The 19,844-nt window shown below is 38.7% G+C and overlaps 1 protein-coding gene across 6 annotated transcripts in view; it reads right to left on the bottom strand.

Moving 5' to 3' along the window:
• The window catches only part of LOC133663653 (E3 ubiquitin-protein ligase TRIP12), a 71,902-nt gene extending 54,050 nt beyond the window's left edge, over positions 1-17,852 (bottom strand). For 5 of the 6 annotated variants that reach the window (XM_062068297.1, XM_062068299.1, XM_062068300.1 and 2 more), the window contains exons 1-2: positions 17,703-17,852; positions 5,956-6,102 (exon numbers count right to left, since the gene is read on the bottom strand). In XM_062068297.1, the coding sequence (XP_061924281.1) occupies positions 5,956-6,053 (98 nt within the window). In that variant the 5' untranslated portion in view covers positions 6,054-6,102; positions 17,703-17,852. Of the gene's footprint in view, positions 1-5,955; positions 6,103-16,919; positions 17,054-17,702 lie in introns of those variants that run through there. The other variant, XM_062068298.1, reaches the window with a different exon arrangement.
• Between the last annotated feature and the right edge of the window lie 1,992 nt (positions 17,853-19,844).

Here is a 19,844-nt window from a genome sequence, read left to right as displayed (position 1 = left end):
GAAAACTGTATTTTCTACCACTGCAGTCGTAAACCGGAATGGATTATCAAAAACCGTACTCATTACAGGAAAACCGTAGTTGTTGGCAGGTATGCAGAAGTTCGCGTTTTACTTACTCATTGGTCAATGGCACACTGCTGGCGGCACAGTCAGGCTCCATATTTGCTTGTGTGTTGTTGTTGTGGGTCAGTGCAGTGGGTGAGATAGTGCAAGCACGTCATGGAATAATAGCCTTTAGAATGTTGCGAGGCAGTGGGAAGCGGGGCGAACAACGAACACAACAAGTAAGCGGCGTTTGGTCATTTTAACGTGGAAAAAATTATATCGATATTGGAGGTCGATATATATCGATATATCTTACAAACTCGATATATCGCCCAGTCCTACTGCTTATAGAAGCGAGCACGAAGGAAGGGTGAGACGTTGGAGCAGAGAGTGAGGTGAAAATGACTCTGAGACGTTGGAGCAGACGGAAACCGAGAGAGTGAGGTGAAAATGACTGACGCTATAAATATGGAACTTGGAGCCAAGCTATTTTAACATAAATTGAGTGCTTACCCAAATAAACAGAAAAAATGTCCCGGCCAGTTGGACCAAACACACAACTGTCCATCGAGTGAGTCACTTTAATATTGCTCATGATACACGCAGCCTGCAATGAGGTGGCGACTTGTACAGGGTGTACCCCGCCTTCCGCCCGAATGCGGCCTGAGATATATGCATTCTAAATATTAAATATACGTAAATAAAAGTCTGCTTAAAGCAGAGCCAATGAGAGGCCCTCTAATACAATAAATAACCATTCAAAAAGTGCCAACAATACTCCATTTACATTTCGTGACTTGAATATTACCCAGGTATTAGTGATATTGTTATTATCAGCGTATAGTGGCGCTGTGATAACAAGCCTGTGTACAATATCGACATGATCGACCGGCGAGGTGTTTGCTTGCTTTCTTGCTCCCTGGAAGTTTATTGTAGATCATAAATTTTGCCTCTCACCTGGAAAGTAGATGGCTGTGGTCGTACTCCGACAAGTTTGTACACTTTGACAGCCATTTAGGAACCAAAAATGGCAAGAACAACAAAAAGAGGCTAGATCGCCCGCCTTGTTTTTTCACGAGGATGAGACCCCAAAAGGGACAAGAGGTAGAAAATGGATGGATGGATGGAGACATTTTTCATTTAAATTACAATATATGAACATCCCAGCAGACGGCATCCTAATGACAGCAGACGTTGCACAGTAAGTGATGTTTTATTATGTTTGTTGGCTCTCATGAAGTATGCAGTGAGTAATAATCAGTGATGAAGAAAAAAATAAGCAAACGTGATACTTTATTGAAATTAATGCACCGCGTATGCTTAAAATTATCAAAATACGTAAATATTAAATGTTATTATAATCTGCTTGTTACTACAATACATATATACTCACTGTATGTATATAAAACCTTAATGGAGGTGTTTTGGATGTTTTTTCAAAGGCTTTATAGGCAGAATAGACCGGCCCCATAAGCTCCATTGTAAGCGGACTTTTGATTACATTTGTTTAATATTTACAATGCATTAAAAAAAATTACATTCATTGTCATGTCTCTCATAATGATTGTGAACGATGTGGTTCCTCTTTAAAAGCGATATGACAATTTGATTTTGATTTAGTTTATGATGCTTTCTGTTAGGAAAGAAATGGGTGTTATTTACTGTTTAGGAAAACTGAGTGGAGTTATGTACAGACTGACTGAAGTGCCTCAGCTGAGAAGTAATTACACCTATTATTTCTAAGTGAACAGTGGTTATCTTATTTCATTTGTATGACACTGAGGAATGTTAAAATGAGTGGCGTCTACTAACACTTTTGAATTTTAATTTATTGCTGTAAATTACTCGCTTGCATAATTTATTAGTTAAAAAAGACCATGATATTTGAACACAAACACAATTTTTTTTGTCAGAATGTCATAGAGAACATTTTTTACTTCAATACAGGTCATTTATTGTTCAGAACTTGCTAAAATAATTATCTTAAGTACCCTCGGGGTGCATTTAGAAGTGAAATTTACCAATGAGCACACCAGTCTGAGTTTCCTCACTCATCTTTGCACTAAGTGACCTGCTCAGTGGCCTTGTGGTTAGAGTTAGAGTGTCCGCCCTGACATCGGTAGGTCGTGAGTTCAAACCACGGCCAAGTCATACCAAAGACTATAAAAATGGGAAAATATATATTGCGATATATGTTGGAGCCTCTTGCGATAACGATACATATCACATCAATTTAAAAACGGGTTACGAAGGCTACTAATTGGGCAGCTGACATTTATACTACCATATTGCACCATTTCCTGTTATATTACTTTCTCAAAACTATTATTAATCTATAGTATTTACTAATGAATTGTTAAAATCTGGTTACTTACTGTTGTAACATGGTTCTATCTACACTTGTGTTAAAATGTAATAAAACCTTATTATTCTGTTGTTTCAATACTTCACATTAGTTTTAGCCAATACTACATCCAATACATAGTTACAGGGGCAGCAGCTATGGCCATATCAATGCTGATACTTTAAATGTTCAAGTATATTGAATGATTTAATCTTTGGTAGAAAATTTAATCAGACAAAAAAGCAGGATGATGATGTAACAACATCAATTAAATATTTAAATTATTTATATTATTGGCTCTGATTTAAATAATTTGTTTTGCCCTTAAAATTATCCTGTGTCCAGGGACTTATTTTCTAAGATTGTAAACAACAAAAGTTTTTTTGATTATAAAACAAAAATCTATCTAACCACTATGGTATCAACCAAATAATGATTTTATACTTGGTATCGTTACTGTCTATGTTTGTTACCGATCCACCCACCTTTGTTTACATCAAAAGTAGAGATGTCCGATAATTTCGGCCTGCCGATATCGGCCAAAAAATGCTTTGAAATGTAATATCGGAAATTATCGGTATCGTTTTTTTTATAGTCTGTATCATTTTTTTTGTTTTTGTTTTTTATTAAATCAACATAAAAAACACAAGATACACTTACAATTAGTGCACCAACCCAAAAAACCTCCCTCCCCCATTTACACTCATTCACACAAAAGGGTTGTTTCTTTCTGTTATTAAAGGCCTACTGAAAGCCACTACTACCAACCACGCAGTCTGATAGTTTGTATATCAATGATGAAATCTTAACATTGCAACACATGCCAATACAGCCGGGTTAACTTATAAAGTGCAATTTTAAAATTCCCGCCACACTTCCGGTTGAAAAACTCCTTTGGATATGATTTATGCGTGTGACGTCACAAAAGCAACGGAAGTGGTTGTACCCCATCGGACCCGATAGAAAAGCCTCTTGTTTTCTTTGACAAAATTCCACAGTATTCTGAGTCTTTTGCAATTTGTTTAACGAACAATGGAGACTGCAAAGAAGAACGTTGTAGGTGGGATCGATCGGTGTCTTAGCGGCTAAGTACAATACTGTTAATATCCGTGATATTTGCATTAGTGTACTGTCTTTAAGGGTTTGGGGAACGCGCATGCGCGAGTGAGTTGGCGGAGAACTTGAGTGTGTGTGATCGTGACTTTTGGCTAACAGCAGCTCGTGTATGTGTGTGCGTTACTTCTTGAACTACAACCAGTTACCGCTTGTTAATAAAGCGATTGAGCAATTTGTTTAATGGACAATGGAGACTGCAAATAAGAAAGTTGGAGCCGGTGGAGCAGCGGACTACAGCAACACCAACACCAGGAGGTTGTGTTGTGTTTTGAGCAGGATAGCAGACGCACTACGGTGAGTACAGCTTTGGCTTCCAAACATTTGATCGATTGCCCGTACGTGCGTGTCGATATGTGCATGTGACGTACGTTTTTAGCTTCGCCAAGCGGAATATTATTAATCGTGTATTTACATGTTCATGGTTTAATAGTATTATTGGTCTTGTGTCTATCCATCCAGTCAGGTTTTTTTTTAATTTAGTTTCTATCTGCATTTGAGACTGGCGCTATCGCGTTAGCTACGCAGTTAGGTTAGCTTCTGTTTTTTTAGCTTCGCCAAGCGGAATATTATTAATCGTGTATTTACATGTTCATGGTTTAATAGTATTATTGATCTTCTGTCTATCCATCCAGTCAGGGTTTTTTTTATTTAGTTTCTATCTGCATTTGAGACTGATGCTATCGCGTTGGCTACGCAGCTAGGTTAGCTTCGCAGCTAGGTTAGCTTCGGTTTTTTTAGCTTCGCCAAGCGGAATATTATTAATCGTGTATTTACATGTTCATGGTTTAATAGTATTATTGGTCTTCTATCTATCCATCCAGTCAGGTTTTTTTAAAATTTAGTTTCTATCTGCATTTGAGACTGCTGCTATCAAGTTGGCTACGTAGCTAGGTTAGCTTCTATTTTTTTAGCTTCGCAAAGCTGAATTATTAATCGTGTATTTACATGTTCAGTCACTGTGAATGTCCATTTCGCGTTCTCGACTCTCATTTTCAAGAGGATATAGTATCTAAAATGGTTTAAAATACAAATCTGTGATCCACAATAGAAAAAGGAGAGACTGTGGAATCCAATGAGCCAGCTTGTACCTAAGTTACGGTCAGAGCGAAAAAAGATACGTCCATCACTGCCTTTCAAGTCATTCACTGTAACGTTCCTCATCTATGAATCTTTCATCCTCGCTCAAATTAATGGTGTAATCATCACTTTCTCGGTCCGAATCTCTCTCACTCCATTGTAAACAACGGGAATTGTGAGCAGCACTACCGCTTGTGACGTCACGCTACTTCCGGTACAGCCAAGGCTTTTTTTTTTTATCAGCGAGCAAAAGTTGCGAACTTTATCGTCGATTTTCTCTACTAAATCCTTTCAGCAAAAATATGGCAATATCGCGAAATGATCAAGTATGACACATAGAATGGATCTGCTATTCCCGTTTAAATAAAAAAAATTCATTTCAGTAGGCCTTTAATATTCTGGTTCCTACATTATATATCAATATAGATCAATACAGTCTGCAAGGGATACCGTCCGTAAGCACACATGATTGTGTGTGCTGCTGGTCCACCAATAGTACACTAACCTTTAACAGTTAATTTTACTCATTTTCATTAATTACTAGTTTCTATGTAACTGTTTTTATATTGTTTTACTTTCTTTTTTATTCAAGAAAATGTTTTTAATTTATTTATCTTGTTTTATTTTATTAATTTTTAAAAAAAGGACCTTATCTTCACCATACCTGGTTGTCCAAATTAGGCATAATAATGTGTTAATTCCCCGACTGTATATATCGGTATCGGTTGATATCGGTATCGGTTGATATCGGTATCGGTAATTAAGATTTGGACAATATTGGAATATCGGATATCGGCAAAAAGCCATTATCGGACATCCCTAATCAAAAGCTCTAGCTTAGCAGTTAGCATCTTTCTACAATGTGTGGTGTAATATGTGTAGATATTTCTCATCCTCCCGTGATAATGATACTTGTAAGAAACTTATTTTATCTGCCACCATTTTCAGCGAGGGTTGCTGAATGAGAAATGCCTTTGCACTGTGGAAGGATGTCAGCCGCTAGCGATGCGGGCGCATTGTTTGCTTGTCTGTCAAATTTGCGGGACACAGCTTGAACGTGTCAACATGCATTATGACGATACCAGGATAACATTAAAATCTCTATCGTCAACCATTTATATCATTTTGTCGCGCAACTCTAGTTAAATTGTAACGCAAAACTGTCTGTCCAGTAGATTGACCCGATTGGTATATTGCCGTTATGATTAGACTAACCATCGTTCCAAAACAGATTGTATTCACCAATAAGAAGGTTCCACTGTAACCCACTCAGGTTAGATAGATATTTAAGTCTGTTAAAACACATTTTGCAACAAATGGCCTTCAAGGTGCAGCTGTTAGTAAAATAAAGCAATGACGGGGGTCTCACTGACCTTCCTGCGACTGTGTGGTCTTGTGGCTGGGCCGCAGCAGTGTTCCTCTGTGAACGGCGCAGTGACCCCCCTGGATTGGAATTAGGCCGGTTGGACATTGGCACCTCTCTCCTGAAGGGACATACCCTTTCTAGACACTACCATTCACTGCAATCAAAGACAGACAGGAGTATCATCAACACATGTAAACAGGATTGAGATATACTGTGTAAGCAAAGCTCCCCATTTAAAGATCGTATCTGCTTCTTTGTAAGGGCACGTATTACGCAAAACCAACATCTCTTACCTATTTGTACCTGTTTTTGTGTATTGGGGATCTACATACGTCCCGAAAATTTGAAATCAAACCATGAAAGCATTGTGTAGATATTCATAGAACAATATTGCCTTCTTCCAAACCTCCTCCAAACAAGCCCTTTGAAATTGGCCCAATTTGAGACGTTTTTCCCAAGTGTGACGTCAGCGGATATTTCCATATATGGTAGAGATTTATCCGAAGAGCTTTGTGAATCTGCCATAGTCAGTAAGTGCCTCATTTATCTCTATCATCTTGTTGTGGGGCAGACTGGCTCGTACTTGCACATGCATTCTCTGATGTTGCCATTTCTAATACATAGTAGCGTATAGTTCTAAAAGATGCAGTCTAAGTGGAGGTACGTACATAATGCTGCATTCCATTAACCTCGGAAGTTGGAAGTCGGCGCTAGAAATGACGTCACAGCAGAGTTGTGAGTGTTCCATTTACGAGGTCGGAAATCAAGTTGGCCACATGCACGAAAGTTATATTTGTGCTTGCCTTGTCTTAATATAAACAACTTATGAGAAAATTTGCATTTTCTTCTGCAACCTTCAAACACGGTGGATGAAGAGAAAACGGAAGTTATTGATAGCAAAATAGAACCACATGAAATAAATGTAGTTTACACTACAGCAGTGTTTTTCAACCTTTTTTGAGCCAAGGCACATTTTTTGCATTGAAAAAATGCAGAGGTACACCACCAGCAGAAATCATTAAAAAAACGAAACTCGGTTGACAGTAAAAAGTCGTTGTCGCAATTGTTGGATATGACTTTAAAACATAACCAAGCATGCATCACTATAGCTCTTGTCTCAAAGTAGGTGTACTGTCACCACCTATCACATCACACCCTGACTTATTTAGACTTTTTTTGCTGTTTTCCTGTGTGCAGTGTTTTAATTCTTGTCTTGTGCTCCTATTTTAATGGCTTTTTCTCTTTTTTTGGTATTTTCCTGTAGCAGTTTCATGTCTTCCTTTGAGCGATGTTTCCCGCATCTACTTTGTTTTTATCCTTCTTTGTGGGGACATTGTCGATTGTCATGTCATGTTCGGATGTACATTGTGGACGCCGTCTTTGCTCCACAGTAAGTCTTTGCTGTCGTCCAGCATTCTGTTTTTTGTTGACTTTGTAGCTCGTTCAGTTTTAGTTTTGTTCTGCATAGCCTTCCCTAAGATTCAATGCCTTTTCTTAGGGGCACTTACCTTTTGTTTATTTTCTGTTTAAGCATTAAATACCTTTTTACCTGCACACTGCTTCCCGCTGTTTCCCGCTGTTTCCGACATCTACAAAGCAATTAGCTACCGTCCGCCACCTACTGATACGGAAGAGTATTACATGGTTACTCTGCACCGACACTCAACAACAACACATCATTTGCAGACTAGAATTACTGGTCTGTAAATAATATTTTTTTACCCCAAATAGGTGAAATTAGATAATCTCCCACGGCACACCAGATTGTATCTCACGGCACACTAGTGTGCCGCGGCACACTAGTGGTTGAAAAACACTGCACTACAGTAACATTACCATATATAAACGTCCAACAATACATTGTATATAGCTTATTTAGAGTGACAAAAACTCAAAAGCGCTAATAACAGATATTATAGAAGCGTATAGCATTGTTTACATCCAGAACAGCCATCTTTGAAGCCAACTGATCAGAATGCCCGACTACAGAAAACTGACCTTGAGGGATGTTCCAGTTGAAAAGAGCAGTCTACCAAGTCAAATTTCTTTGTGTTAGACATACTTGGCCAATAAATCAGATTTTGACTCTGAATTCCAACTTTCAGTACAAATGGAACGCACCGTAAGACCGCCCACAAAGCTGCGCATTCTGAAGGGACGGACGGTCAGAAAGCGGTTTGAAGATGGTATGTAAAACATAGTCTATGCAAAATTTTGACCAAAGACCCACCATTACATGTTATGTAGACTACAAGTAGAGATGTAACGATATGAATATGTTTAATGTGAATATCTTAATTATTCAGACAGCAATGTGTTTATGTTTCAAAATGATTCAACTTTTCAATGTCAAAATATAAACAGTAGAAATATAAACAGTAGAAATAATTAACATAATGTCAACTAGTGTCTTGTTCTAAAACACCAGTGAAAATTAAATGTAGCATTTAGACAGGCTATACTGTAGCAAAAGTCATCACATGTCTGCCACAGTCATGTGTTCTTAAATGTATATTCCACGTCTTCCTTGTCAAGAGCAGTTTTGATTTGGGCTTACATGGTAAACAACTAAAATGAATATGTTGGGCATTGTTTTATCCAGACGTATACATTTGTCCAAATGTGGCCAAGTAGACGCATTGTGGGTTTCCTGGAGGTCTACATCGCTAAAAGAAAAATGTAAGGAAAATAATCTCTCTGCCATCTTCCACTAGTTTTTTTTAATATATAATTTCTTCTCTTCTCCGACTCTCTCGTCGTCATTTGTGGTGTGCTTGTCTGTTGTGATTACCCTTCCTGGTTCGATAACCCGCCCTATCTTGCCTCTGATTGGCCTGTCCGTAATGTTGTGCCCTATCTTAACCAAATCGTCACTCATCATAGTAAACCAACCAACTAATCATAGATTTTCTTATACGTAAACCAACCAATCATCATTGATGTTCCGAGTATTTTGTCTCCTGCCCGTGGAGTTGCTTTACTACGTAGCTTCGATTTTTAATTAATAATTTTTAATGGAAAACCGTAGTTTTTACCACTGGATTATCAAAAACCGTACTCATTACGGGAAAACCGTAGTTGTTGGCAGGTATGGCAAAAAGACGGATCAAGATTTTAACACACATGGTTGGTTGTAAAAAAAAAAAAAAAAAAAAAAAAACTGAAAACATTTTTTTTATATTTTTAAGGCGATAAAAAAAGACGGATTTCCGACTATAGGCGGAAAAATCACATGCCTGCACATGCCAAAATGTTGACAAAAAAATCATAATCCGCCTCTTACCATCCAAAAAAAAAAATCGCTGCCGTTGTGTCCTTGGGCAGGACACTTCACCCTTGCCCCCGGTGCCGCTCACACCGGAGAATGAATGATGAATGAATGAGTTGTAAATATGAATGATGGGTTCTCACTTCTCTGTGAAGCGCTTTGAGTGTCTAGAAAAGCGCTATATAAATCTAATCCATTATTATTATTATTATTATTATAATACGACCACTTTAAGTCAGTTGATTTGCGGAACTTTTGCTTTTTTAATTCTATTTCATCAGCTTGCGAGCATGGCAAACTACCTGTAAATCAAAAGTAAACTTGACGTTTTACTAGGGTTGGGCCGGTAAAACTATATCAATATGTATCGCAATCGACACATAATCGATACCAATAAAAATGTGTTCGATAAAACGTTGAGTATATATTTATTTATTTTTTTGGGTCCAAAGCATCGAGAAAGAATGAAGCAAAGTTGGTTGCATGAACAAAGGCACTCGGGGTGTGGCGACCTAGAAAAACAGGAAGTAATCAGTGAACAACGGAGGGGACATGTCAAACAGCTAATCAAGCGAAAGTATTAACAATCAAGTTTGGTTTTGACATGTTACTGTCTCGTAGTTGATTCTCTGCATGGAGTGAGAAGAAAACTAAAAATGAGTGCTGCAGAAAGTGAGGAAATTGTCGATAAAGCAAAAAAAGTCACCCTCAACGGGTATGGCAGTTTGTTTTTTTTCCAGACGGACCGTAGTCCTTCACCGTGCTCTTTTTTTCTTTTCAACACTCGGCTGTTCCCTATTCGGATGTACAGAAACAACAGGCAGGAATTAAAGTGCGGGACAGTAGAAATAAAAAATATATAATAAATGTGTTTCTTTAAAATAATAATTTGGTACAATAATATTTAAATAGTAAATACTGAGTGACATGAATTGATTTCCATACTTGAATAAGAATAACGGACCAAATTAAATGTTACACAGACCAAGTAAATAACTTCCTGGCACTAAATATGCAAAAAATTGTGTTCTCAGGTTTCTCTGTTTGCATTATTTTGTTATACTTTATTAATCATTTCTTACATGCTCCTTATTTTTTCACATCAATTTAAAAAGGTTATTGCAAAGTGTTTACATTGATTGTTTGGGTGTTTTCCGTGGTAGTGTTGACATTTCCTTCCCTTTCTGCCTAGATCGCTGAGGGGATTATAATCAGAGGAACGTTATGTTTGAAAATTAAACGTTAACATTTAATAAATTTTTTATCAAGGTCCATATTTTCAATAGGTCATACAAATATCAATAATTATAGTTATTGCCCAATATAAAAAACTTACATCACGATACATTTTCAGCCATATCGCAGAGCCCTACGTTTTAACACATTTTTGGCACAAAATGCAAATTAACAAAAGTTTTTTTTTTGGGAGGGACAAAGGTGAACTTTCAAAATAAGATCACAGTTCCTGCGGGGGATTCAAAGGTGTTCCTTTCAAACAGGCTGATGATAATCTGATCAACTGATACACACAAGCAGCTTTAATCTAACTTCACTATTGTAAAAAGACATTACATAAAATAAAGGCTTGTTTTTTTATAAAAGGCTTAATTGAAATTAAAAAAAATACACCATAGTTATTAACAGGTGTCAAACTCAAGGCCAGCCACATCATTTTATGTGGCCCGTGAAAGCCTGGAACTTTGCGTCAATAAACCACTTGATCTATGTTGCTAAATGTTAACTTTCATTTTTGACAAAGATTTGCAAACAATTGCACTTTTTCTAAACTTTATAATTATCTGATCATGCAGCAAGATATTCCAAACATTTTTGGTGTCAAAAATCACCGAAATTAGGGATGTCCCTATACATTTTATTCTCTTCAGATACAATACCCATATTGGAGTCTTGAGTGTTGGCCAATACCAATATTAATCTGATACGATATCAGCACGAATCATAGTATATAGATATACAATATTTTGTAGTGTAGAATGTGAAGAAAGGATTGATCAAGGTAAATTAGTCAGAGAACATAGTATGAAAAACACTAAACTATTTACTACTAAAATTATGACAAAACTTATGCTGTCTTTAAATTAATGTACATTGTTAATTAAGTTTTTTGGCCACAATAATCCTTCAGTTAGGCTAAAGACCAGCTTTGCACATGTAAACCACTTCCACCGGAGCTTATATCAGACATCCAACACGTTTTTTGCCTATTGCGGACCGAAACACGTTATCCTTTAGAAAATAAATATAACAAATATGAGGCGATTATACATTTACATACAATATACGTATATGTCCGTGGACAGCCATTACTGCATGAAAACGAGTTTGACACTCCTTTTTGGATACGAAAAACGGTATTGTTTTCATTTTTTTGTGATTTCTTTGTTTTATTTCTGTATTTTACTGTAAATATATCAGGATAATTTAGTATGATTTGTTTTAGCATGTCCAAATGTACTACTAATTGTTAATCCAGGGCCCTTTCATTTCAGGCCCACACGGACAGTACACCCTGCCCTTTGCGTCCACTCTAGTGGACAAAGCTCAGCTTTTCTGCCTTCACGCCAACTTGTCACGTGTTCGGCAACATCGAAGCGCAACTTAATTCAACACAACCGAGTATGTTTATCCAAGCCGCGATAAGCGAGGCCTAGTGTCTTTCTGACGTCTACAGCACATTTTAGCTGGTGACATAAATGTTTTTTTTGGGGCTCGGTCTCTTTTGTAAAAAACCCACAAAATAAAAAACAAATCCCTGAGCAAAGTTGGATTTGAGCCAGTATATCGCGACACGTCGCTGAAAGGCCAACATTTTGTTCTGCTAAATTGGAGCAGAGATGAAAATGCGTAGTTGACGCTCCAGTATGTCACCTTTTTTTTAGCCCCCAACCTAAACTCACTTATAAATGTGAATATCGAGTATTATTTGTGGTATACTTAGGAATTGCCACGACAGGACTTGGCCAATACCGATATTAATCTGATATAATATCAGCACGAATCATAGTATATATATACACAATATTGTGTAGAGTGGAATGTTAAGAAAGGATCGATCAAGGGAAATTAGTCAGAGAACAACATAGTATGAAAAACACTGAACTATTTACTATTAACATTATGACAAACTTATGCTGTCTTTAAATTAAAGTAAATTGTTAATTAGTTTTTTGGCCACAATAATCCTTCAGTTAGCCTCAAGACCAGCTTTGCATCATGTAAACCACTTGCATCGGCGCTTCTATCGGACGAAAAACCGTATTGTTTTCATTTTTTTGTAATTTCTTTGCTTTTATTTCTGTACTTTACTGTAAATATATTAGGATAATTTAGTTTGATTCGTTTTAGCATGTCCAAATAAACTACCAATTGTTAATCCAGGGCCCTTTCAGGCCCACACGGACAGTACACCCTGCCCTTTGCGTCCACTCTAGTAGACAAAGCTCACCTTTTCTGCCGTCACGCCAACTTGTCACGTGTTCGGCAACATCGAAGCGCAACTTAATTCAACACAACCGAGTATGTTTATCCAAGCCGCGATAAGCGAGTCCTAGTGTCTTTCTGACGTCTACAGCACATTTTAGCTGGTGACATAAATGTTTTTTTTGGGGCTCGGTCTCTTTTGTAAAAAAAAAAAACACAAAATAAAAATAACAGGCACAAATCCCAGAGCAAAGTTGGATTTGAGCCAGTATATCGCGACACATTGCTGAGAGGCCAACGTTTTGTTCTGCTAAATTGGAGCAGAGATGAAAATGCGTAGTTGACGCACCGGTATGTCACCTTTTTTTAGCCCCCAACCTGAACTCACTTAGAAATGTGAATATCGAGTATTATTTGTGGTATACTTAGGAATTGCCACGACAGGACTTGGCCAATACAGATATTAATCTGATACAATATCAGCACGAATCATAGTATATGTATATACAATATTGTGTAGTGTGGAATGTTAAGAAAGGATAGATCAAGGGAAATTAGTCAGAGAGCAACATAGTATGAAAAACACTGAACTATTTACTATTAACATTATGACAGACTTATGCTGTCTTTAGATTAAAGTAAATTGTTAATTTGTTCTTTGGCCACAATAATCCTTCAATTAGGCTCAAGACCAGCTTTGCGTAATGTCAATCACTTGCATCGGCGCTTATATCGGACGAAAAACCGTATTGTTTTCATTTTTTTGCGATTTCTTTGTTTAATTTCTGTACTTTACTGTAAATATATCAGGATAATTTAGTTTGATTTGTTTTAGCATGTCCAAATGTACTACCAATTGTTAATCTAGGGCCCTTTCAGGCCCACACGGACAGTACACTCTGCCCTTTGCGTCCACTATAGTGGACAAAGCTCAGCTTTTCTGCCTTCACGCCAACTTGTCACGTGTTCGGCAACATCGAAGCGCAACTTAACTCAACACAACAGAGTATGTTTATCCAAGTTGCGATAAGCGAGGCCTAGTGTCTTTCTGACGTCTACAGCACATTTTAGCCGGTGACATACATGTTTTTTTGGGCCGGTCTCTTTTGTAAAAAACCCACAAAATAAAAAAACCACGCACAAATCCCAGAACAAAGTTGGATTTGAGCCAGTATATCGCGACACGTCGCTGAAAGGCCAACGTTTTGTCCTGCTAAATTGGAGCAGAGATGAAAATGCGTAGTTGATGCACCAGTATGTCACCTTTTTTTTAGCCCCCAACCTAAACTCACTGATAAATGTGAATATCGAGTATTATTTGTGGTATACTTAGGAATTGCCACAACAGGACTTGGCCAATACTGATATTAATCTGTTACAATACCAGCACAAATCATAGTATATATACACTACCGTTCAAAAGTTTGGGGTCACATTGAAATGTCCTTATTTTTTAAGGAAAAGCACTGTACTTTTCAATGAAGATAACTTCAAACTAGTCTTAACCTTAAAGAAATACACTCTATACATTGCTAATGTGGTAAATGACTATTCTAGCTGCAAATGTCTGTTTTTTGGTGCAATATCTACATAGGAGTATAGAGGCCCATTTCCAGCAACTATCACTCCAGTGTTCTAATGGTACAATGTGTTTGCTCATTGGCTCAGAAGGCTAATTGATGATTAGAAAACCCTTGTGCAATCATGTTCACACATCTGAAAACAGTTTAGCTCGTTACAGAAGCTACAAAACTGACCTTCCTTTGAGCAGATTGAGTTTCTGGAGCATCACATTTGTGGGGTCAATTAAACGCTCAACATGGCCAGAAAAAGAGAACTTTCATCTGAAACTCGACAGTCTATTCTTGTTCTTAGAAATGAAGGCTATTCCACAAAATTGTTTGGGTGACCCCAAACTTTTGAACGGTAGTGTGTATATATATACACTATTGTGTAGTGTGGAATGTTAAGAAACGATCGATCAAGGGAAATTAGTCAGAGAACAACATAGTTTAGTGTTTTTCATACTATTTACTATTAAAGGCCTACTGAAACCCACTACTACCGACCACGCAGTCTGATAGTTTATATATCAATGATGAAATCTTAACACTGCAACACATGCCAATACGGCCGGGTTAACTTATAAAGTGCAATTTTAAATTTCCCGCCACACTTCCGGTTGAAAACGTCTAGATATGACGTTTGCGCGTGACGTCAATGGTTGAAACGGAAGTATTCGGACACCATTGTATTCAATACAAAAAGCTCTGTTTTCATTGCAAAATTCCACAGTATTCTGGACATCTGTGTTGGTGAATCTTTTGCAATTTGTTTAATGAACAATGACGACTGCAAAGAAGAAAGTTGTAGGTGGGATCGGTGTATTAGCGGCTGGCTGTAGCAACACAAGCAGGGGGACTTTGAGGTGGATAGCAGACGCGCTATCCGACCCTAGCCGCCGACCGCATCGGTGATCGGGTGAAGCCCTTCGTCGCACCGTCGATCGCTGGAACGCAGGTGAGCACGAGTGTTGATGAGCAGATGAGGGCTGGCGTAGGTGGATAACTAATGTTTTTAGCATAGCTCCGTGAGGTCCCGTAGCTAAGTTAGCTTCAATGGCGTCGTTAGCAACAGCATTGTTAAGCTTCGCCAGGCTGGAAAGCATTAACCGTGTTGTTACAGGTCCAGGGTTTAATAGTATTGTTGATTTTCTGTCTATCCTTCCAGTCAGGGGCTTATTTCTTTTGTTTCTATCTGCAGGTAAGCCCGATGCTATCACGTTAGCTCCGCAGCTAAAGTGTTTCGCTGATGTATTGTCATGGAGATAAAAGTCACTGTGAATGTCCATTTCGCATTCTCGACTCTCATTTTCAAGAGGATATAGTATCCGAGGTGGTTTAAAATACAAATCCGTGATCCACAATAGAAAAAGGAGGAAGTGTGGAATCCAATGTACCTAAGTTACGGTCAGAGCGACTCTAGTCCTTCACTCTCACGTTCCTCATCCACGAATCTTTCATCCTGGCTCAAATTAATGGGGTAATCGTCCCTTTCTCGGTCCGAATCTCTCTCGCTCCATTGTAAACAATGGGGAAATGTGAGGAGCCTTTCAACATGTGACGTCACGCTACTTCCGGTACAGGCAAGGCTTTTTTTTTATCAGCGACCAAAAGTTGCGACCTTTATCGTCGATGTTCTCTACTAAATCCTTTCAGCAAAAATATGGCAATATCGCGAAATTATCAAGTGTGACACAGAATGGATCTGCTATCCCCGTTTAAATAAAAAAATTTCATTTCAGTAGGCCTTTAACATTATGACAGACTTATGTTGTCTTTAAATTAAAGTAGATTGTTAATTTGTTCTTTGGCCACAATAATCCTTCAATTAGGCTCAAGACCAGCTTTGCATCATGTAAACCACTTGCGTCGGCGCTTATATCGGACGAAAAACCGTATTGTTTAATTTTTTTGATTTATTTCTGTACTTTACTGTGAAAATGTCAGAATAATTTAGTTTGATTTGTTTTTGCATGTCCAAATATACTACCAATTGTTAATCCAGGGCCCTTTCAGGCCCACACGGACAGTACACCCTGCCCTTTGCGTCCACTCTAGTGGACAAAGCTCACCTTTTCTGCCTTCACGCCAACTTGTCACGTGTTCGGCAACATCGAAGCGCAACTTACTTCAACACAACAGAGTATGTTTATACAAGCCGCGATAAGCGAGGCCTAGTGTCTTTCTGACGTCTACAGCACATTTTAGCTGGTGACATGTTTTAATTGGGGCTCGGTCTCTTTTGTAAAAAAAAAAAAAACACAAAATAAAAAACTAATCCCTGAGCAAAATTGGATTTGAGCCAGTATATCGCGACACGTCGCTGAAAGGCCAACGTTTTGTTCTGCTAAATTGGAGCAGAGATGAAAATGCGTAGTTGACGCACCGGTATGTCACCTTTTTTTTTTTTTTTTTAGCTCCCAACATAAACTCACTTATAAATGTGAATAGCGAGTATTATTTGTGGTGTACTTAGGAATTGCCACGACAGGAGAAAGCAAACACTCTCAGGTAGACTTACATGTCGAACACGGCGGTGTTAAAAGCCATTTAATGGCAAACAGCTAGCTAGCTAGCTAGCTAGCTAACTTGTTGTATTGACTGCGTGCTACAGCTGACAACAACTTAGCTCACACGTCATGTTGCCATTTTTAACCTACCACGGTAGATAAAATCATGAAAAACAAAACAGTTACCCACCATGTCGTCCACCGGCGACAATGCGAATGTGTAACTCACAAGTAGCGCTAGCCAGCGAGCTAAGATGTTTTCCGAGCTGACAGAAGGCCAATGCCCGACTCTTAGTGACGCCAACTGGCGTTTGTCTTTAATGTTTCAGAGGCAGACACAAAGATTGAGCCGCACACGCAACGTGTCAATACTCGAATTTACCACATCTTGTACAACAAACAAACACACAAGCACCCCTAGTAGTCGAGGCTGTAAAAAAAGCGATTCGCATGCTAACGCTAGCCTAGCCGTACGCGGTATACGCGTTGGCGATTTGTTTACTCGCAAACAAGCAGCTTGACATAAACCGATCGCGACTTGACTAACCGTGACCCGGTTAGCCTTTTTTTCACACACCGACCTCGACCCAAATTCGGTCGTGTGCGCGATGGCTAGCGCCGACAAATCAAACAAGAGCGCTAGCACGGAGCACACAAGCTAATCTGTATTAGCCTGCCTTGTTGTCGCTAGCTTGCCTTTTTTTTTTTTTTGTCAGCTCGATTGGATTGTGTAAACAAACGCATTTATTCGGGTGGGGGAAAAGTGTCATATTGATCTAATAAATCAAAAGTGCGTTCACGTAAGGTAACACGAAATGGAGTCTGGATACCCTTTTAGATACACACACAAAAAAACAGGGCAGCAGATACGAGATTCGAGATCATAACCAGTTATGTTTCGATTCTGAAAACGTTTCGAGGCAGTTGAGGTAAATGTCATTAAAAAAGATACATTTTGTGTTCATGTTGTTACCTATTTCTTCCAGTGTTGTAGTTGTAACAGACAGTGCACCAGCTCCTCTTTTCTCTCCACTAGCCTTGGCTGCTAGTTTACCATCAGCTGAGCGGCCCGCAACTGGGATATACATCCGCCCGATTCCTCCGCGCAGGGGACTAGTTTCTTCCGAGTTTAGCTTCCGGACTGTGCGTAATAACAGCCCTCAAATGAAACCACTTCGCCAATTTAAACGTTTTTATCAATAATTAATAACTTATTTCAATCGTATTTTCGACAGGGTGACATATACGAGTTGTCATTGCAATTGTGGGTTTATCGGTTAATTTACATAAAGTGCTTTTTATTATTTAGTCGTATTGATGGTTATTGATTTTCCATAAATCAAATAATACAAAATTCCACATTTTCTCGCCCGTATCAAAAGTGTGGAATACGAGTCGTCGTGGATTTGAAGGAGTCTCTCTTAAAAAATAACAAGGTCAGTGGTCATTTGCCACACTTCCTGTTTACCTTTGTCAGTGAAGAGGCGAGTCGATACAGGAATCGATTTCAACACTGGCGTAATATCGGTATTGGGTAAATACTTGAGTTTGAGTTTGAGTTTATTTCGAACATGCAAGCATACAACATGATACATCACAATTTCCAGTTTCTCTTTTCAACATGTTCGAAAAGGAGTAGGAAGAAGCAGAGCTTATTTAATCCTACCCCTTTTCTTTACATAACAGTTGCTAAAACCTTTTGTTCACTTCCTGTTCACAATTTATTCACAATAAACTCCATAAGTAATCACAATAAAAATAAATAAATAAATAATAGTAAGAATGTAATAATAATAATTGTGAAGTAAGTCATATTTCATATGATGAGATAAGTAAGAATACTTTAAGAAGGAATGAATGGATGGATGAAATAAATTGAGAATGTTTGTCATGGTTCTTCTTCATTGTACTTTGTAAACACTTTAAGTTTGAAGAGTTTCTTGAACTGGATCATATTAGTACATTGTTTGATTGCTTTGCTTAATCCATTCCATAATTTAATTCCACATACTGACTTGCATGGTATGAGCGATATTTCCCTGTTTATGTTCTTATTCTTATCATTATCATAGCACTGTATACTTTAATATAATCCTGTCCTTTTATTTTTTCTCATTGTTTACTTATGTATGTACTTTATGTATTTCTACCTCTGAGTTAAGAGTAATGGTGACATTATATAGATTAATATTCCATCCATCTATCCATTCTCTTCCGCTTATCCGAGGTCGGGTTGCGGGGGCAGCAGCCTAAGCAGAGAAGCCCAGACTTCCCTCTCCCCAGCCACTTGGTCCAGCTTCTCCCACTGGATTCAGAGGCGTTCCCTGGCCAGGCGGGAGAGATAGTCTTCCCAGCGTGTTCTGGATCTTCCCCGTGGCCTCCTACAGGTCGGACAAGCCCTAGACCTCTCTAAGGAGGCGTTCCGGTGGCATCCTGACCAGATGCCCGAACCACCTCATCTGGCTCCTCTCAATGTGGAAGAGCAGCGGCTTTACTTTAAGCTCCTTCCGGATGACAGAGCTTCTCACCCTATCTCTAAGGGAGAGCCCCGTCACCCAGCGTAGGAAACTAATTTCCCGTGATCTTGTCCTTTCGGTCATAACCCAAAGCTCATGACCATAGGTGAGGATAGGAACGTAGATCAACCGGTAAAATGAAAGCTTTTCCTTCCAGCTCAGCTCCTTCTTCACCACAACGGATCGATACAGCGTCCGCATTACTGAAGACACCGCCTGTCGATCTCACGATCCACTCTTCCCTTACTCGTGAACAAGACTCCGAGGTACTTGAACTTCTCCACTTGGGGCACTATCTCTTCCCCAACCCGGAGATGGCACTCCACCCTTTTCCATAGACTCAGACTTGAAGGTGCTGATTTTAATCCCAGTCGCTTCACACTCGGCTGCGAATCGATCCAGTGAGAGCTGAAGATCTTGGCCAGATGAACCCATCAGGGCCACATCATCTGCAAAAACAGATACCTAATCCTGCAGCCACCAAACTGGATCCCCTCAACGCCCTAACTGCGCCTAGAAATTCTGTCCATAAAAGTTATGAACAGAATCGGTAACAAAGAGCAGCCTTGGCGGAGCCCAACCCTCACTGGAAAGGGGTC

Source organism: Entelurus aequoreus, linkage group LG13, assembly GCF_033978785.1.
Source record: "Entelurus aequoreus isolate RoL-2023_Sb linkage group LG13, RoL_Eaeq_v1.1, whole genome shotgun sequence".
NCBI classification, from domain to species: Eukaryota; Metazoa; Chordata; class Actinopteri; order Syngnathiformes; family Syngnathidae; genus Entelurus; species Entelurus aequoreus.
The sequence above is the reverse complement of the archived record's forward strand: the minus strand, read 5'-3'. Positions and strand labels throughout refer to the sequence as shown.